This window comes from Ailuropoda melanoleuca, chromosome 4 (genome assembly GCF_002007445.2).
Source record: "Ailuropoda melanoleuca isolate Jingjing chromosome 4, ASM200744v2, whole genome shotgun sequence".
NCBI classification, from domain to species: Eukaryota; Metazoa; Chordata; class Mammalia; order Carnivora; family Ursidae; genus Ailuropoda; species Ailuropoda melanoleuca.
Genome location: NC_048221.1, coordinates 29,320,824 through 29,342,702, shown reverse-complemented (window position 1 = coordinate 29,342,702; position 21,879 = coordinate 29,320,824). Strand labels below are relative to the sequence as shown.

At 39.6% G+C, this 21,879-nt stretch overlaps 1 protein-coding gene across 1 annotated transcript in view; it reads left to right on the top strand.

The window, feature by feature from the left end:
- The window catches only part of CADPS (calcium dependent secretion activator), a 499,023-nt gene that overhangs the window by 362,673 nt on the left and 114,471 nt on the right, over window positions 1–21,879 (top strand). Inside the window, 4 exon segments of the mRNA XM_034658585.1 lie at window positions 2,535–2,722; window positions 18,878–18,979; window positions 20,470–20,533; window positions 20,947–21,070. Coding sequence (XP_034514476.1) covers window positions 2,535–2,722; window positions 18,878–18,979; window positions 20,470–20,533; window positions 20,947–21,070 — 478 coding nt within the window.

Sequence of the window (21,879 nt, the reverse complement as noted above, 5' to 3'; positions counted from 1 at the left end):
CGTCTCATAAAAGATTCATTGATGATCTCGGGTTTAGAATCACTTCATCAGAAGAATCTGAACTTTGCCAAATTGGAAAGGAACACTTCACTTTGATTTAAAAAAAAAAAAAAAAAAGCTTACCTTGCATTGCAAGGCAATTTTTCTCAAATGTGTTTCTTATGATTATGTGATTATTCATGTAATTATAAATTGCATTCATGAAAGTTGTAAGAATATGCTGCTGAGCTTAATTCCTATTCTCTTGAGGAATTTTTTAAAGGATTATTTTCAAGACTTTTTTCACATCATTTTAAAAACAATATTCTTTTTCGCTAAGAGATTCAGTCACTAAAGAGAGTTAGCAAATGCCCTCTAAAAAATTAAACCAGAAGTGAAATGTTGAAGCTTGCTTCCTATTAATCATGTATAGGCTTAAAAATACGCTCCAAAATCCAAAATTAATTACAAATACCATAAAATAGTTTCCTTCTGCATTTGTATACCTGTATCTATTAATCATTATCCCAAAATTTCAGAAAATAACAGCAATTAAAAGGACCTTATCTTCTGCCTCTATATATTTCATTTTCTCATTATTACAATCTTTTTTTTTTCAGTTAGTTTTGGAGACCGACCAGCAGGGATACATAAATTTTTCTGTGTCTTCGACTGAGTTCCTAATTGATATTTCTTCAACTCTTTTCAAAGCAGCTATTTTGGCATCTACAAAAGACTTGGTGTCATCTGAGTCGTAGAAAATATATTTTAATCTTTCACAGCAGTGTTGTTTCTAAGATTTAGCATTTGGGGTAGCAGATGGAGTGGCAAAGAAGTTGCCTATAGGGGCAGCCCACTGCCTCGACTACTCTCCCGCCCTCTGCAGTAACTTATAATTTGAAATAGGAAAGATGCCGTCTTTCGTTGGATGCATTGCTGAGCTGCATGTTGTCAATTGAAGAGTCCCCAGATCACTAATACAAGATCAGAGTACTGCGGAGGCCTCTCTCTTTGCACCTCTATGGCCTGTACCTGCCCTCCCCTCCCCACACACCCGCCATCACTTTCTCCTTTTGCCTTTTCTCTCCCAAGACGGAGTGATATTTGCAAGACTCAGAGAGGACCCTCAAAGTAAAACGAAATTTATATTTAAAACAATTTTAAATTCCCAGCTTACAAAGTACCAACCTCAATTGGTTTACAGGTTGACCCCCCCACCCCCACCACTACCCAAAAGTTTACTCTATGCCACTTCGCTTTTATGAAAAGACCTATATTAGTACTTGTTTTCAATAACCAAAAGAGATCCAAAGAGGATTTTCACTTGTACGAAATGGTGATTGCTTCTTCACTTTACACCATTTTGGCTTATGAAATGTTTTATAGGAACTCTCCATTTTCGGATAGTGAGGGAAACCTGTATCTTTTTGCTTCAGAAAGGTACCAAAACCGGAAGAAGCAATTTGATTTCTGGCTTGGCTGATGGGTGACCTTGAGTGGCAAACCCCTCAGCCTTTTTGAGCATCTATTTTTTTTTAAGTGCATCATGGAGGCAAAGATTTCTATGCCATCATGCTTCCCAATCTGCTCTGAATCAGAGATCCCATCCAGGTTCTCTTTTATAGCAGAGTTTCATCTGGTCATACAGCAAGCAAATAAATAATAAGAAAACAAATAATGGCCAGGGGGGAAAAATGAAACAAAATGCTGAGCCAGGGCATCAGAAGCACCTCTGAGTTTAATTGAATCACGTCTGATTCACAACCTGAGAACGTAGTCACTTTGCTCTCTTTGCAAGGTTGTGTCATTATCCTGATTTTAAAATTTAAAAAAGATTTTCTTTCAAAGTGAAAGAATTTATGAAGTCCTGGCATGTATGTAGACCAATGCTAATATTTCTTAGTGCTTCAGAGTAGGAAAAACAGAAGACTTTGAGTAAGCCAGCACTGCTTCTCTTTCGTATTATTTGTGAGTTACTCAGCAGCCCAGATTTCTGTTTCCTTTTCTATGAGATGGAGATAAACCTACCCTGCCCACCTCACAAGATTGCTATGGGGCTCAAGTGAAAGGTCTTCGTGTAAAGCACAATACTAATTTAAGACCTCATGTTATTGCTTTGTCTTATCAGTAACCAAGATTTCACCCTGTCCCCCCTCCAATGCTCTTGGAAGGTGTATGGTTCAGTGTTAGGGCAGCAGGTGAGATTCTGTTTCTGGAATCATGCTGTCTGCTAATCCAGACTCCAGCATGTACTAGTTCTGGGATCCCAGGGAAATTCCACATCCTCCCTCAATTCGATTGTCCCACCCATCCAACAGGGATAACAGGACCTATCTCACAGGGCTGGTACAAGGGTTAAAGCAGCCAGCACACATACGGGGGTTAGCACAGTGGCTGGCACTTAGAAGAAATCAAAAGGTGTTTGGTCTCGCAATCTTTGAACCCCCTTCTCCAGTCACCCCCAACTGTAGCAGCTCTCAAAACAAAACAAAACACCACCCCCAACAATAAAAACCTGTATTTAAAAGAAAGTCTCTCCTTTATTCCCCAAACAGGGCTGGTTCAGTCCTGGCCAGGTGTTTGTCCTAGACGAGTATTGCGCCCGAAACGGAGTCCGAGGGTGTCACCGACATCTCTGCTACCTCAGAGATTTGCTTGAACGGGCAGAAAATGGCGCCATGATTGACCCCACCCTGCTCCACTACAGCTTTGCCTTCTGCGCATCCCACGTGCACGGGAACAGGTAAGCGCTCGTCCAGAGGTATTCCTCCAAAAAAAAAAAATTTTTTTTAAAGCACGGGCAATGCTTTATGATTGGTCCTGCTTTTAGAATCATCTCTAACTTTGTGTCTATGCCCATTCCTTCTATAGCACACACACACACACACACACACACACACACACACACACACACACAGAAACACACACACACACACGAACACAAAGATCTTAGTTTCTTCTCCTTTCAAGAAACTTAAAAGATGGCAAACAAAACTTCTAAAATGGTCTCTGAAGGTAGAACAATCTAGGTTTAAATCATGGCTCCTCCATTTACCAGCAAAGATGCTGGATGGTAATGAAACCCCCCATGCCACAGTTTTGTCATCTGTAAAACAGGGTAGTGTCCTCATGGTGTTGAGAGGATGCAGGCGGGCTCAGCACAGTGCCTGGAACATGGTAAGAGCTTCATAAATGTTTACCTTTGTTGTTCTCATCATTCGTTATCATTCATTCCATAGATATTTAATGATTACTTACTGAGTGTCAGGTACTCTGATACACATTCAGCATACACGGTGAGCAAACAAGACACCAAACGAGGACAGGGTTACATAGAGATTGGTGCTCTGACAACAAGGAATAATATTCCATGCTAGCATCTAATAAAGTAAGGCAGCTCAGACGGGGTGTTAGGATGGCAGGGAGGGTGTCCCTGAGGAAGAGAGGCTTGGGCTGAGAACTGAAGCGTGTGTAGGAGTTGAGTGCTTCCAGGCAAAAGGAGCAGCATGTACAAATGCCCTGCTGAAGGAGGAAGCCAAGCACACTTCCAGAGCTGAAATAAGCTAGGTGAAGCTGGAAGGCAAAGATAATCATAACACTTACAGTTTAACCATAGAGCTGGGAAGAACTTCAGAGATCACAGTGTAGCCAACCCCCTCATTTTATAGGTTTTATAGACAAGACCAGAACATCAGTTCTCCTAACTCCACACTAAGTACTCTCTTTCTTTAGACGTTGCCCAGCTCCTGGAGGAAAAGATCCATGTTCTGAATAATGCAAAGCAGCAAATAATTTAGGAACATTACCATTTGGCTCTGAAGACATGGAATAAATTTCCACATTGCCACAGCCAGTTTACTATCCCAACGTATGTAGCCTCACGTTACTAGGAAGACAAGCCTGCTTTACCTCGAGCACCTCAACCAATAGCCAGGAAAGACACATCCAGGAAAAACTAGGTGGCTTCAGAAACCCAAAAAAGTTGGTGCTGTGGGGAAATTCACATGTGGGAGAATCCCAAATTGGCTGAATTTATTTTAAATCAGACTGTCAGTTATCTTCATCTTTGCAAGCTAGATGATTCTGAAATATCTGTGGGATTTGCCCTGTGCTTTTCTTCTCTCTGACGCCGGTAGCGTTTATGAGATGCAACTTCAACATTTAGAACTAGGTAACAATAGCATTGTAGGTTTGAATATTTAACAGGCAACAAGGTTTTCATCCCTTCCCATTGTTATAAGGTTTGCTAGCCTAGTACATGACCTTTTATTTACATAAAAAATATTTAAGAAAACTCTGATACCTGGGGAGTATCTGTGCATAACTCTGCTTTTTATAAATATGTACACTTTGATGACTATCTGTTACAGCCTCTTGGACTGAATTCTTTAAAGAGAGAGAGAGAAGTTGCATTATATTCTCTGGGTTGTCACACTGTATTCTACATATGTTACTGAATAAGAAAGTGTTATAAAATAATGAAGTGTTTTTGTAAACTCCCTGGTAAACATCATCATGAATTATGATACACATTGTCTGGATTTCATATTGTAAGACTGCCACTTGATTCACAGTTAGGTTTATACATCTTGTCATGGAAACAGTTTTGGATTTCTTATTTTCTTTTCAGTTCCGATTTTCCTTATGCAAGTTTGCATTTTTTTTTTGCTTATTATTTTAGTTTGAATGCATTTGCTCTTGCTGTTTGATGCATCCTTCTTTTTCTTTCTTTTGTTTGTGATGCATGTGTGCTCTTGATTCTCCTGTGGCTGGCCACCCTCTGTGCATGCCCCATGCGACCACCCCCTCTCCAAAGTCAACAAATGTATGTATACCTTAGTGGGCTGCCACCAAATACAGACCCTCAAGGGAGCAAAACTCCCTCCCCATCTGAACCAGAGGCTAAAAAAGATACCAAAAAGGAATCCAAAAAAAGAAAAGATTACAAAACCCAGGCAAATCCAGAGCCCAAAAGGTAAGACATTACGTGTGCATTGGCTTGTGTTTTATAATAATATCTGTGACATTCCCCCCATTTGTGCCATGACTTACACCTTAGCAAACAGTGAGCTTTGTGTATTTCTGAAGCTTCTGTTCCTTTAAGGTTTTTCAAAGGTACACTTTAAAAGAAAATCCTAGCAATGGGCAAAATACCATGCATTAGGACTGAATTTGAGTCAGGTGTTTAGTGACTCTTAAAACATATTCATATTGAAAAAACTGAGCAATACATAAACAGAATCATGAATCAGATTGCTTTTTTAGTGGCATCCAGTTAAGGGCCTGGTACCTTACCAAGTCATTCGTACTAAGCAACCCATGCTTTATAATTTTGAAATTATGTATAAGGAGCAAATAGAATGGGTTGTCATAAGCCGGGTCTATACATTTATAGTAGCCCCATCATTTTTAGCAAACCCTTTTCAGTTCTGCATTGATCTCATGAAACAAAGCTATCTTTAGATAATGATTTATAATAAGAACACAAAATAAAACCTATCACTAATGGCTCTTAGTAGAATCACTTATATAATGAGGTCACTGTGAAGCCACTTTCAAGTTCTAAAATTATACTTATCCACTTCTGTTTTCTTTGTCCTTTAGGGCTGCTTTCATTGTGAATTGATAAAATGGAAAATGGGTGGCTTTTTCTCCTTTTAAACTTGATTTGCAAATATTTCTAGTGTTATCCTATGTCCTTAATCTTCTCTACCCTTACCACAAATTAACATTGACATTTAAAAAAATTTTTTTTAAATTTTGTTGTTGTGGTTTTGAAACTGACATTCTGACCCTGGCATTGCCAAGCGACACAAAGTTCACAAGCAGGTATGTTTTATGCTTTAGTATGAATTTGTTCACTGGATTATTTCTAAGTCCTGAAGTATATACAGTTCACTTGTAGGCAGACTGAATGAAAATACCAACTTTCTCTTCCTAGAGAATGTGGCAGGCTGTCAATCAACATGTCCAGATCTGTTAGTGAAGGTCAAAGAAAGCCCTGATTCCATGTGAACCCCTATTTTTCAAACTTTCAGTATGTAAGGATGGAGGTGAAGTGAAGTTTCTGTTTGCATTTCCCTACGAGAGTCAGACTGCAAGGCAACGGTAGCTTGCTGCCAATAAAGCACATAGAGAACGTTACAGGTACCTCAAAGAAGCCTCTCTGGATGCTGTCCAAGGTGCTGCTTTTGCAGTGATCAGCGTTGAAACAGAAAGTAAACCGGCACACTTGATCGAGCCTGCCCTGTGCCAGGAAAAACTATCAGAAAGGATCTTGAATAGTACTTTGAGAAGCTTATGTGTGTTCCAGGGTCTATGCATGTATTGCATTGTTTAAAGCAGAAGAAATCATAATATTAAGTATCAGTTGTGTAGCACTCCGTAGTTTATACTTTAATACATTCCATCTGATTTGCTATAACATTTTCAGGTCAGCTATTTTTTACATCCATTTTGCAGAGGATGAAACTGAATGTCTGCAGATATAAGTGGCAAACTCAGATATTCTGAGTCCAAAGCTCTTCTTCTTTTCAGTACATCAGCATTGTGTATAGATTCTAGAGATCTGAGTATTAGAGTCTGTTTTGCATGAATCTAAAATTATTGTATCTCATTTCTGTGCCTCTGTTTTCTCATCTGCAGAATGAACACATAGAATCATAGTATCTGTGATATTCCGCCAACCTCTAAAATTATCTTCTATGGATTATAATAACAAATTAAATAAGCCATTGTTATATTCCATAAATAACATTTAATTCAAGTAAGGATAATTGCTGCCACTTAATAACTGCTTGCTATATGCCAGGCACTGTGTGAAGTGCTGTTTAGATTCATCATCTCATTTTATCCTTATTACATCCCCGTGAAGTATTATTATTATTATTAGCTTCATCTAACATCTGAGGAGTTTGAGGCTCAGATAAGTTCAATCACTTACGCTGTAGCAAACAAGTATGCAATCCTAATTCAAACACAGATAGTCTGACTTTGGAGCTTGTGTTTGTGGATGGTGTAAGATGCCAAATTCAGCCATTTGATATGAGTTTCAACGTTTCCAGGCTAGATACTATAGCAGTCATCTGAATTAATTAAAGGGTTTTCCATTTTTGTCTTAAAGATGTCCAAAATCAGCATGGCTCCCCTGGTAATTTTGGCCTTGTGAGAGAACCAGAGTGTACCTAGAGTTTCAGACCACATAAGGGCAGAGTCTCCTTTGAGCATTAACAACCTTTTGGTATAGGGAATCCATTTTCCTAACCTCTTTCTCCAGGATGAACACTATTTGCATGTGGAGATATTATCTATTTTTTTGGCCCAGATTAAGAAGGCAGTCATGAGTCATGGAAACAAATTGCCCTTTAATTGAATTTAACTGAATAGAACCCATTCCTATCATCACCTCACAACCAGCTTCAGATTAGGCATAATGTAGCTTTTTATATAATTATCAACTTCTTACCTATTAATAACTAGCAGACCCAAAGGTGGAGGCAGAGACCTGCCCTGTTATAGCTGGAAATCATGAATGACCACTCAGCTGCTGATGACTGAGTTTTTCCCATCTTCTCTGTAAGCCTGCACCACATCTCCATATGCCTATGTGAAGCCACAGCATCTAATCAAAAGTAGACACATCTGGTCAATCAGGAAGATGATAGCTACTTATAATTCTAGGCACTGGAAGTTATGGGACCATCCATGTGTTCAGCATTTTTAGAACAGTGGTTCTTGACTGGGGGGAAGGTGTGGGTGATCTTTCCCCCTGGAGACATTTGACAATGTCTGAAGACATTTTTGATTGTCACCTTGGGGAGGGGAGGACAACAGTGGTACTAATGTCAGCTAATGGGTAGAGGCCAAGGCTGTTTCTAAATACCCTACAATGCACAGGACAGCCCTCTACAAACAAGTCCCAGGTGATGGGCTGAATTTCTCCTTTTTACTTGGATTTTTTGTTTCTTTTTTGTGTCTAAAGGCGTAAGAGTTGCCACCACTGATTTTCACCTTGTGCAGTAGTTCTCACACTGTAGTGTACATATAAATCACATAGGGAGCTTGTTAAAATGGAGAGTACTAGATCCTATCCTCAGATAATTTGATTCAGCAAGGCTTAGATGGAGCCAGGCATCTGTGCTTTTAATCATTTCCTCCCCAAGTAATTATAGGCCATTTGGTCTTCAGATCTCACTTAGTTAAGGCCTTGGTTGTCAAAGTTGGCTACACATTGGAATCACTTGGAGAGCCTAAGAAATGGTGATGCCCTAGCCCCACCTGCAGAGGTTCTGATTTAATTGATCGGGATTATGGCCTAAGCATCACATTCTAAAAATCTCCCCTGGTGATTCTAATATGTGGCAAGGTTTAAGAACCACTGGTTGAGGGGGCACCTGGGTGGTTCAGTTAGTTGGTTGGCCAGCTCTTGATTTTGGCTCAGGTCACGATCCTAGAATAGAGCTCTGCATTGGACTCTGCACCTAGCCAGGAGCCTGCTTGAAGATTCTCTCTCTCTTCCTCTCTCTCTGCCCCTCCCCCCACTGTCTCTCTCTCTCAAATAAATAAAAAAATCTTTTAAAAAGAAAAAAAGAACCACTGATTGAGGGAACATTAGTTTGGGCCAGCTCTTTAAAACTGAACGCATTTTCTCAAAGAGAGAGAGAAAGAGAAAGAAAATGTGAGTATGTTCAGCTGGTTGCACTTGGCGATCATAAAACCCACAGATGTAAATCGCTATATCTTCTAATTCTTAAATCAGCTCCTAAGGTTGCAGTACTTAATTTTCACCATAATATTTTTAGTATTCTTTCTAGATGACATTTAGATTAGCATCACTTTGGTCACTGTCCCACAGTGACAAGGCAATCAAACAGCTCCGATGATTGCAAGTTGCGTCAATGTTCCTTGGATCCCTTTATTATTGGGATTGGAAATTTTTCTCATTTACATTATTATTTAACATTTCTTGAATGCCAGTGCTGCTCTTCACATATGGCCTGTGTAGAAAGTACATTGTATCAGCAATTAACAAATCCATAATGCCAACCGCCCCAATCCAAAGTAAGCTGCATAGATTAATGAGTCTGCAAGCAGATGTAAGAGAGCATGAGTTCTAGAAATCTTTGAAAACGTGTCCCAGGATTCCTTTGGGAGATGTATCTGGAGCCAAGGTGCTGCTTCTGTGCAGAGACTCTCTGATCCTTGTGAGTTAGATTTTAGTTACTGAACAATCCAATTAAACTCATTTTTCTCCTCTCTTACTCCGCCAGTCCCCCTATGTCAGTGAGTAATTCCATCTACCTGGTTTCCCAAGGCAGCACCATGGGAGCTGTCCTAGACTCGTCCTTCTCCCTCAGCACATCACAGGAATTCAGTTACTGTGCCCCGTCAATGCCCTTAAGTATCTCTCAAGCCCATCTACTACTCCTTCTCTTCAGTGCCACTACCAGAGTTCAGGTATCTATCTTCTCCCCCCTGGACCACAGCAAATGCTTTGTTGACCATGTCCTTGCCTCTGGTGTTGGTTCCTCATTCCCAATCTGTGTTGCATAATATTTTCTTTCATTTATTTTTTGTGAATGCTTTCCTGGAAGTAAATCAGTCATTTTTGCACATGTCAGTATTTCTCTTTCACTCCAATCTCACCTTTCTCCCTGTTCTCCCCCTCTCTTCTTTCTCTTCCCTCCTTCCTCTCATCCCTGTCACACACGTACCTTCCTTAAGATATTATGTCTAGTGCTTTTTAACTCTCCCTCCCCAAAAGACGGAGAGAGAACAGTGCAGCAGGGACTGTTTGGTTTTACTGAGCTCTGAGTACAGCACTTGAGTAGCGGGCAGGCATGAATGGGGGATGACAGTGGCCTCCACATTCTTGGTATAATGTTACACACTCACATAGGACATTAGTGTACTTGGGGCATGTGACTGGTTGGCCTTCCAGCTTTGAGCAGGTGTTGGCCTTGCATATATAACTGAGTCATGCTCTTTAAATTCTAAAGAAGCAACTTCATCTAATAGGAATTACTTGTAAGGGGGGAGGGGGTAATCAAGCACATTTCAAGCAAAAGTCTGCATCCTAAAGAGGAATTCTCTTTAGATTTATAGTCAAATTTCTAATCCATGTGACTCCATTCCTAAAGGAAATTTGCCCCATGAAAACAGCAGATTTTCCAACTCAGACATAAAATATTTTAAAATATGCTGAATTATCTATTCCATTGGAGCAATCTTTCTGGCCCATAGCAAATCATCAAATAATATACATTTCCTTTCTAAAATTTCAACATGTGTCCTCATCCTATGGTCGTTGAATTTACTGGGGTAAAAACGTATTTTCAGATGTTACACACTTTCCAGGGTGGGTGTGATACCAAAAAGCCACACATATTATTGGTCTAACCACTCAGAGTCTATACATAAGGAGTTAAGGATAGAATCTAAAGCCTAATTTTCTATGTTTGTCTAGAAACGACAACAACAACAACAAAAACCCATCTCTTATCTTATTCCTCAAAGAGAAAAATCTGTATAGTACCAATTTTGGAAATTGATCCTTCTCTGGGAAAAGAAATACGTGCTTTCCTACAATGCGTACATTTTATACGATTTCTGTACTCACCGCTTGGGTTCTCCATTCAGCACCTGGTCTGAGTCTACACCACTTTGACTAGTGTCCCTTTATTAATAGCATCCATATTCTTTGAGATTTGTTTGGTAGGGAGAAACTTCAAACACTCCCATCTTTAGAGAGAGCAAAGATACCTTCTGATATTGTTGTGTTTTAGCTACATGGTTAGAAAAACAGAAAAAAGTCAAAGAAGACCTCACTGGTATATTTTTGCCCTCTCCAAGCCTCGTTTTCAAATTAATAGTAGCCAACGTCAAGAAGCTTCAGTGCCCATCGTAAGGTTGTAGCAACTGCCTGTTGTTGCTTCCTGTCTTAGTCTTTGTGAAACAAACACTGTGATATATTTGTTTTAGCAGCGTGTCTGAGCCCCAGGGCATCAGGGCATAATTAGAAAAAAGGGTTTGGGCTGGAGGGAAAGGAGAGGAAAGGGAAAGGCTGGGCTTTCATAATGAAGCAGTGACTATTGGATGTGAGAGTCCTAATTACAGTGCATAATTAAGCTAGAGATTATACAAGCCATCCAGATGAGCAAGCAGGGATGTCTCCTTTGGAGATGATAATGCTTTGGTGTTATCTTGAATTTGTAGCTATTAGCCACTTGAAAGAGACAAAGGAAAATATTCCACTCTAGGATTAAATTCAGAGGTATCACTCTAAAAGTTATAAGGATAAAGAGTTGCTAGGAGAAGTCCGTTTAAAAGAGAGAGAGAGGCTAAGAGAGTGTGTTTGGCCTAAATGTTCTATTTAGGGAGCATTGCAAGTAACATCTACTGAGATATTCTGTCCCATTCTGGCCCTTTAAGCTCTCATGTTTCTGGGCTGGAACAATTTAGTAGCAAGTAGGATTCAGTTATCATGCTTGTTTAAGGACATTTTCAGGGATCCATAATGCGGTCTGCAGGCATGCATCCATTTGGAGAGGGAGAATATATCATGTTTACGGTGCCTGCACCAGCATATGTGGACATTTGCATTTGGAGAGAAAGTATATTCCCACTTCAGCTGGAGTTTTACCCCTTGTTGGTAGTGATTGGAGCTTAAAGCTGGCTGTATGCAGAGAAGTGGACCAGACACTCTTCCTCTTTTGAATCCATGCATTTTCTTTCCCACCTGGGTTCTACACTTGATCACCAAATAGATGCCATATCAGAACACATCTGTCACTGTAAGTTTTGAATTAATTTAGTAACCTGACCTTGAAAAGATACCTAGCCTTCCAAACAAGGGTTCTGTGTCCCAGCTTTCAGCATAATGTGGAGAACTGTGCTAGCTGGGTAACAAAAGGCCAGGAATCTGTGTGCTTACCTGGGTGTGTAGGGACAGTTCAACGACCCAACCAGATTAAATTTGCTTTCACAAAGCACATTGCCACTTTGTTTCTTTGACTAGATTATTCACACTTAATTTCAAATATCAAAATAAAATCTTTCACATTAAAAGCCTAGGACTTAATCATATTCGATTACTCCAATAATAAACATTAATTCATAAGCTCCAACCCGGAAGCATTTGGGGAATGGGAGAATACTCTGTGTAACTAGTAACTTAAAGGATGGGCAGCTGGGCTTATGGTAGTTTCAGTCTGACAAAAAAAAAAAGGAAAGACACAACTCTAGATAAATTATTATTTGTGACATGGCTCAAGATGGGAGAGTGTGAGGAGAGTGAAGGTGACAGAACTGCAGCTGACCATGATGACAAGGACTTGAAGAGCAGCCGACATGACATCTTTCCTATCGTGCTGCCGAAAATGTCAACTTTGTGAAGGACAGTGAGAAAATGGTTTGCCGAAAACTTGAAAGGTGGATTCAAGAGATGCCTGCTGTGTCAGATGTGATATAGTCTGTTGTGGCTGAGAGACCCACTTCTGGTGGCAGTGGTGGCCTGCAGGTGGGGGAGCGCCCAGTCTCTGACAGGGCTCCAGAAATGACGGCACCTGACCTGCAGATCGTCTCAGGTTTGCAGGATCATGATATGCAAGAAGTGAGTGGTTAGCCAGTGTGCAGTTAGGTGGAACCAGAGACCCAGGACCACATTTCCTTGTCGTGTGTGTGTGTGTGTATGTGTGTGTGTGATTCTAAAGCTAGGTTCAAAAGGCATCAAGCGCTTCTACTATTAAAGCACATATCCCCTCCTTCTACTAAGAAGTAGGAGACATGTGCTTTATGAACTCACATCAGTTCAGTGTAAGTAACGAACACTAAGTCTGGATCATCTGTCATCTAAGTTTCTTGGGGAATGATGATGGGAGCCTCAGAGAAAGGGAGGAGAAAACTGGAATCAAGGCAGCTACAGAAAAGTAGGAAACAGGACAGAAGCACCCCTAAACGACATGTTGTAATAACCTGGGGAGGTTTAAAAGCAACAAATGTCTAGGCCCACTGCATAGGAATTGAATCAATAGCTTGAGGCTGAGACCTCCCAAAGCTTTCGTATGTACAGATTTGAGTACAGCCAAAAATTAAGAACTACCGACCTGTGAGGACAATCTGTTTGGTCAGGGCACAGCTGCTAGGGTGTGCAAATCACAGCTGTTTCTTCTATCTATGCATAATTTACTCAATGTAAAGGTTCCAGAAAAGTGTGTCCAGTTGGCTGAGCTTAGGTCATAGTCCAGCTTAGATGCACAGTGGCCACGAAAGGCAGGAATTGGCTTGTAGGAAGGCCCTTAGTATAAACAGCAGGAAAACAGGATCCCAATTTACCCTTCCCCTGAAGAGTACCCACAGTGAGGCCAAGGTCATTCTTCCAAAGGACATTCAGGTGTTGTTAAAAGGTGACAGTGGATGCTAAGAAGCAAAAAAAACAAGAGGGCAGAAAATGCACCATTCAGGACACAGGAGGATGAGGGATTTGGGGCTTCTAAACACGTGTTCTAAGGAAAGATGCATCTCAGCCTGGGATTTACTAGCTAGGAATTTAAAATCCAACTTTATCCCTCTTCTCTCATTCTTTGTGACTCCTTAAGTGTTAAAAGTATGGAGAAAGGAACAAGATGCTGAGCCAGTTTTATGACAATGATAGAATCACCTCCAAATGTTTCCAGAAAGAAAAACAAAACAAAACAAAAAACACAAAAGCACGGCTTCTGAGAGACACTAATACAGTTTCTCTACTTATTTTACAACCAGCATTGCTTGGGATGACACCTTGAAACCGTGCAAACACCACTTCTGGAAGGAATTGTGACTTTGTAAGTGGACTGTTATGCTTGGAGATCTCTGCTTCCAAACTCACTCCAGTCCAAGGGAAATTGGTAACCTTGAATCAAACATACCCTTTTAGCCACTAAAAGAGCCACCCACCAAATATTTTCTTGCTTGAAAGCAGAGGTTCTCAAGGTGTGGTCTCTGAACCGGCAGCATTAGAGAACTTGCAGATTCCCAGGGTACCTGGGTGGCTCAGTTGGTTGGACGGCCAACTCTTGATTTCAGATTGAGTTGTGATCTCATGCTTGGCCCTGCAGTAGGTAGGGAGTCTGCTTAAGATTCTCTCTCTCCTCTCCCTCTGCCCCTTCTCCCAGGCTCTTGCTTGCTCGCTCTCTCTCTCTCAAATAAATAAATATTAAAAAGAAAGAAAGAAAAGAGAAAGAAAGAAGAAAGAAAGAAAGAAAGAAAGAAAGAAAGAAAGAAAGAAAGAAAGAAGAAAGAAAGAAAGAAAAAGGAAAAAGAAAAAGAAAAGCAAATTCTCAGCCCCATGCTCCAGGTCATTCTGAGGCATGCTCAGGTTTGAGGGTTACCTCTCTAGGAAAAGTATTTCATTGCTTCTGTGAGAACAGGTTCCCCAAAATATTGAGCCAGGATTTTTAATTAGCAGCTCTATAGAAATCTAAGCCTGTATAATTAACATTGACAAATTATAGGGGTCAACAGAAGAGAAATTGATATTTGATAGAATTTTCAAATATAATTATGTGAAACTAAACCCCCAAAAAAGGATATTTTTAGTTTTCAACTGATATAGTTCCAACCTGTGATCTTTGACAAATTCTATTATCCCTGCATGTCTCTTCCTCAATTTGTAAAATAACATTCTCTATCCCCTGTATCATTTCAGCGCAATTCTGGCAGCTGCAAACAAATTTGCAGTCAATGTCAAAATCGTGACTTTTTTAATCACCTGTTTTTCTTGGTGAATTCTGTATTACTACCTTCCAGACATAAAGTTAGTTTGTTTCATCTATTTTAAGAGAAAACTATTCACACTGATATAGGCAATTAAGAAGCAAAAAAAATTTTTTTAAAGATTTTATTTATTTATTTGACAGAGAAAGACAGCCAGCGAGAGAGGGAACACAAGCAGGGGGAGCGGGAGAGGAAGAAGCAGGCTCCCAGCAGAGGAGCCTGATGCAGGGCTCGATCCCAGAACGCCGGGATCACGCCCTGAGCCGAAGGCAGACGCTTAACGACTGAGCCACCCAGGCGCCCCAATTTCCATGCTTTTTCCTGTCATGGAAACCCCTCTCTGATTTGTAAATTATACTTTTTAAAAGATTATATTTATGTATTTACTTACTTATTTATTTTTTGAGAGAGAGAAAAGGTGCCCATGCTAGCAGGAGGAGAGACAACAGGAGAGGGAGAGAGAGAGAATCTCAAGCAGACTCCTCACTGAGCATGAAGCCCGATGACTCAGGGCTCAGTCCCAGGACCCTGAGACCATGACCTGAGCCGAAATCAAAGAGCCAGTCACTCAATCAATTGCACCACCCAGGTGCCCCTGATTTATAAATTATATTTAATAGCATTTTTCTCTGGGCTAATTCCCTGCTAAGAAACAAAACGCTTAAAATGGCTTCCATTTTCCTAAATCAAGTGTGTACATGCACACATCAGTTGTATAAATGTGTTCAGTGCATTAGTGAGCTATATTTTGTGTAAACAAAATCTAAATCTAAAAACCACACCTAAAGAGAGTTGTAGACTGTAATAGAAACATGAGAAGTTACCATAAAAAACTGTCACGTGTATTTTGTGGAGGCCAGTGAATTCTTCCTGAGATTTAAATACAGATTCATGGACATTTCATGGTAAAAAGAAAAAAAAATGTTGTTAAATAAACTTTGTATATTAACATTTAAGATTTTTCCAGAAAATATGAAAATAAGGGCATATTCATGGATTCCAACAGCCTACCTGATGTTTTCTGTTTGGCCTTCTTTCTTCCTTTAAGTTCAGGGGATTTTGAAGGAATGGATTTTACAGAATTTTACTGTTTAGGGTGTATTTTATAATGTGGGGGAGGGGAAGTTTTCTTGTTTGTTTGTTTTTTTCCCCCAAGTAGGGCATTTTTAGTATTTAAAAAGAAGGGAAGCTGACCAATTAACCCCTAACAGGAGGTGCATTGCTGTCATTTGCCAAGTCTTTTGTGCAGTCAGACTGGTCTAGTATACAGGATTTTCCCAACTTATGCTGGATCCTTGAGAAGGCCTATAAATAGGACCATTTGTTTGGTCTCAAGATGACTTGCATTTGCAAACTGAAGAATGTTCCAATAGAAGTTTCATGGTGACACACCAATCTGCAAACTGGCTCAGCCAGTAGTCAAAACAAGTCACTACGGGATCTGGGAAGCTGAAGTCTTTGAATGGGTCAGATTATCCTATGTCTAATTTGGCACAGATAAATTTGGGCTATAAATATGCAGCTTCCCTTTGTATTTTCAACTTGAATGGTCCAAAGCAAATAGGAAAAATGTGTGTGAACCTAATGGTGATTTAGAAATGTGAGAATATGGTGATTAAACTGAAATTCACTAATTTTTGCTAGGGTCCTTCTTTTTATTAAACTGAGCAATGGTTCACTAACATTGAAAGCGTCATATGTGGCTTGTTCTCTTCCTTTCTAGCTCTGTTGAGGTATTAACATATACCACGTATCAGTTTAAGGTATAGCATGTGATGATTCAATACACATATATATTGTGAAATGATTAGTATGACAAGGTTAATTAACACCTACATCCCCTCACATAATTACCATTTTTTGTGTGTGGGTGATAACATTTAAGATCTGCTCTCTTAACAACTTTCAAGTATATAAATACAGTACCGTTCATTGTAGTCACCATGCTGTATATTACTCATCTTACAGCTGGGAGTTTATACCCTTTAGTCAACAGCTTCCTGTTTCCCCCACCCCTCAGGCTCTGGCAACTACCATTCCAGTCTCTATTCTTATGAGTGTGACTTTTTCAGATTCAACATGTAAGTGAGAACACAGAGGATTTGTCTTTCTCTGTCTGACTTACTTCCCATAGCATAGTGCACTCAGGTTCCATCCATGTTGTCACAAGCAGGGTTTCCATCCTTTTAGGCTATATATATATATATATATATATATATATGTATTCACTTAGATACTTAGGTTTTTTCCATCTCTTGGCTGTTGTAAATAATAGCTGTTGTAAATAATGCTGCAATGAACACAGGGGTGCAGATATATCTTCAAAACCGTGTTTTCCTTTCCTTCAGATGTATATGCAGATGTGGAATTACTAGATCATGTGACAGTTCTATTTTTAACTGTTCGAGGACCCTCCATACTGCTTTCCACAGTGGCTGCATCAGTTTGCATTCTCACCAACAGTGCACAAGGGTTCCCTTTTCTCCACATCATCACCAACATTTGTTGTCTTTTTGATACTAGCCATTCTGACTGATGTGAGGTGATATCTCATTGTGGTTTTGATTTGCATCGCCCTGATGCTTACTGTTGTTTTTATGTATATTTTGGCCATCTGTGGGTCTTCTTCAGAAAAATGTCTGTTCAAGTCCCCCGCACATTTTTAATTGAATTATTTGGGGTTTTGCTATGGAGTTTTATAACTTCTATGTTTCTATTATCTATTATCAGAGAAATGGTTTGCAAATATATTCTCCCATTTCATAGGTTGCCTTTTCATTTTGATGTGCAGAAGCTTTGTAGTTTGATGTAGTCCCACTTGTCTGTTTTTCTTTTGTTGCTTGTACTTTTAGTGTTATATTAAAAAATCCTTGCCAAGGCCAATGTCAAAGAGCTCTTTTTCCCTATGTTTTCTTCTAGGATTTTTATAGTTTCCGGTCTTATAGTTAAACCTTTCATCCATTTTGAGCTCATTTTTGGGGAGCGATGTAAGATAGGAGTCCAGTTTTATTCTTTTGCATGTGAATATCCAGTTTTCCCCAACACCATTTATTGAAGAGACTATTTTTCCCCATTTGTGTACCTTTGGTTCCCCTGTCAAAAATATTAGTTAACCATATATGCAAGGGTTTATTTCTGGGCTCTCAGTTCTGTTCTCTTGGTCTGTGTGTCTGTTCTCATGCCAGTACCGTAGAGTTTTGATTACTGTAGCCCTGTAATAAAGTTCGAAATCAGGAACGGTGATGTCTCCCACTTTGTTCTTTATCAGGATTACTTTGTCTATGTAGGTCTTTTGTGGTTCCATATAAATTTTAGGATTGTTTTTTTTATTTCTGTAAAAATTGCCATTGGAATTTTGATAGGGATTGCATTGAATCTATAGATGGCTTGTAGTAGTATGGACATTTTAACAGTATTCTTCCAATCCATGAATACAGGATATCTTTCCACTAATTTGTGTTTTCTTTAATTTCTTTCATCAATGTCTTTTACTTTTCATGATGTGTTGTAATTTGTTTCTTCAGTTAATACATGAGTGCTTAAATTAATCTGAACATCTATAATTGTAAGCTGGAAATTGAGTCACTTAAGAACATTGAACACTGAGAAAGATATTTACAAGGCACCTGGTTTTCATAGAAGTTTGTGTGCATCATTCAGAGATCCCAAGCCTAAGTGCCTACAAGAGAGATAGGTACTACAAATTCGAGATGTGGACAGGTGAGTGCCTGCCCCAGCTAAGGAAGAAGTTGTTACTTGGCACTTACCAATTAATGCCAGTGTTCCGAATTTTCAAAAGAATTGCGTTATAAAATTTTCCTGACTTGAAAATGCAGGCAAAGAGTTCAAAATCTTAAGAAGCTGTGAGCCAAACAAAAGGTCTAGAAACTGGGCCTTACAGCCACCGGTTGGTACATTTTACCATTTCACAATAAGTGAGCGACAGTTCTACAAATGTCTCCAGACGATAACCTCCAAAATCCCCCATGCCCCTTAGTAGCCAGCGCTGAAAAGCAGGACTTCTCCTAAGGTCACATCGATCATTGTAGTTGTTCTTCTAAAATGGACAGTTTCCTCCTGCTAGAGATTTGATTTCATGGTATCAGCGTATGAGGTTCCCGTCACCTCATGACATGTCTTCTTTCAGGCCTGATGGAATCGGAACTGTGACTGTTGAAGAGAAGGAACGTTTCGAAGAAATCAAAGAGAGACTCCGAGTTCTGCTGGAAAATCAGATTACACATTTTAGGTGAGTATCTGGGGTTGAGGGGTTTATTAGGAGGGTGAGACTGGAGAGGGGCAAATAAAGGGCTTGATTTTCTAAAACTATTAATCTATCAGGAGACACATTGGAGATTTAGAAATGACTAAATGGAAGCAAAAACCAGTAAGACAGGGTTCCACGATAGCCAGAAAACTTTGCAATCTTAAGTGCATTTTATTCCCACTGAAGGGACAGAGCCCTTCTTGTGCTAGCTGACCCTGGTCATCAATCTGTTCTTTTTAAAATCTATTACAAAGTTGAAGGTGAAGTTTCTTCAAGGTTCCTAGATCAGTGAAAAATCCTGGGAATCAGATCACATGAACAGGGAAGGAAGGCAGTGGACAAGAGTCTCCACTTTCTCCCTTACCTCAGAAATAGGATGAGCTGTCTATGCAGGGAAAGAGAGAAACTTAGATCAGACTTGGCAGGTTGACTCTTCCCCACTCACAGAAGACAGTGAACAGGTCCAAGGCCTTGCACCATGTAGCCCACTTCTCCCTGGTAGCAATTCAGACATTTGTAATGCCGGTTCTGGACTAGAGATCCTGAAATAGTAACTCCAAAATAGTAAAAACATTTGTAATAACGTAATAAATAGTTCCTTTTTATTAAACACTTCCTGTGGGTCAAGATATAAGATTAGAGGCTAGTTAAGCATTAACTCAGTTTTTTATTCCCAGAACGATTTGGTAAGGTCATTATTATAATCCCCAGTAAATATAAATTAAACCGAGGCTGAGAGAGTTAAGGACTTGCACCAGATCACCCACTGGACACCTGCATAGGTCATAGTCTGAGTTTAAGTAGCCTCTGCTGGTGCCTTTGTACCACGAGAAACAGTGTCTGGAAGGGTCTGCGACAGCCTGAAATAGTCAACGGAACTCTTAGGAGTCCATGACATAGTTCCATCTGCGCCACCAAAATACTTCTGGACAAATTTTTATTGATTACACACTATATGCAAGAAGTATTGCCGATAACAAAAGATCCAATAACAATTAAAAACCACAGTCAAGGAAGGACACTTAGCAAAAGCATGAATTTGCTCAAAATACACTCCTTCATTTCCTGTAGTAATTCTTTGGAGACTTGAGTAAGTGTGTTTGGATTTCAACCTGTTTCAACTAATATTTTTTTAATGCCGGTATCTATAATCATATAGAAGGTCACACGTGAGCTAACAAATGGTTTTCCTTCACAATAGAAATCTAAACAGAGCCTTATGTCATCACTCTAAATATTCTTTTCTGCTGCAGACATTTGCAGAGTCTCTCTTTAGTCATTATTCACACATACACATATATACATTATATACACACATATATGGTGTGAATTCAGATTAACATAACACAACGTGACAAAATAAAAAGCATTTTCTGTTCCTCAGAAAGAGTTGCTATAGGAATCAAATTGCAGCATATTTCATGCTAAAATGTAATACATTTGGGCAACCTGAAGAATTTTCTCTTTTTTAGGTATTGCTTTCCATTTGGTCGACCTGAAGGTGCTTTAAAAGCTACTCTATCACTCTTGGAAAGGGTAAGAATGAAAGTGGAAGACGGATTACATAGATACAGACATGAATATAATTGTAATGAAATACTGAAATTGAATGACCTAGTTTGTCATTTTCAAGGCTTTGTTTACCATTCATCAAATACCAGAATAAATGTGAGGAACCTGCCAAAATTCTAGATATTTTATCTCCAGACTCCCAAATAGTTAGCATATATTGAAGATATGTTCCTGGCCCTTCCCCGATTCATAGATGGGCTTTGCCATCCTAACTGTGCATTATGGTTCTGTGTTTTCTCTTCAACGATGGCTCTCAATCAATATTAAGTCACAAGGAGGCATTCACAACTCATTTTAAACTCGAGCTCTTTAAGCAATATAACTGAGTAACACATTTGTTTGAACCATCTTAATAATCTTTTTCTTTCTACCGACAGGTTTTGATGAAAGATATCGTGACGCCGGTACCACAAGAGGAGGTAAAAACAGTCATCCGGAAATGTCTAGAGCAGGCTGCTTTAGTCAACTATTCCCGGCTATCAGAATATGCTAAAATCGAAGGTAAGGCTCCCTTCTGCCCCCAATTTTTTATTTAAATCTTGGTATGCCTCCCTGGGGAAGAAGAGTCTGTCTTTTCTAACGGGCACCAGGAAACAGTGGTCCATCTGAGTATGTTAAATTGAAACTTGAAAGCTCTGGAAATGCGAATGCTTCCTTGACTGTGGCCAAATAAATGAATTAAGAACAGGGGCTCAAGGAACAGTCTTTGTAGGGGAAGAATACTGAATATAGGATGTGATCAGATAACTTAGGTCCTTCTGAGAGTCTTTGTTGGCACTAAGTTTGCTCCGTGACTAATGTTTTCCTATAAAGAAGTTCTGTAGGATTGTTACCTTCTTTAAATAGAGGAAAACAAAGCACGTTGTTGTCCACTGTTGATAGTATTGGAGGTAGACAAGCATGGAAGGAAACAACATCAAGATTTTGCTTAACTCTTTCTTGCCCCTTGAAAGTATCTTGTCTTTTGGTAACATTTCAAACTTGATGGCAGGTTAGTGTCCAGCTGTCTCTGATGGCTCCTGGTTTGCTTTAGATCTCATTCATTCTTGTTGCTCCAGACCTAGGATGGTTGTTACCACTGCCCTCTCAAGTTTTAGGGAAGCAGGCACTGATGACCAAGTAATCACCCAAAAGGCACTTTGAGTAAACTCTACTTGAGAAGATATGGTTCTTTGGGACCTATTCATTTGCAAAGGTATTAATCACTTTTCATTGTTACCCTGTTGGCTGCTATAGGGTGATTTGAAAACCACACCCAACTTGACCAGTGGTGTAAGTGTATAAATGTGGAAGTTCTGTGTGCAAAACTC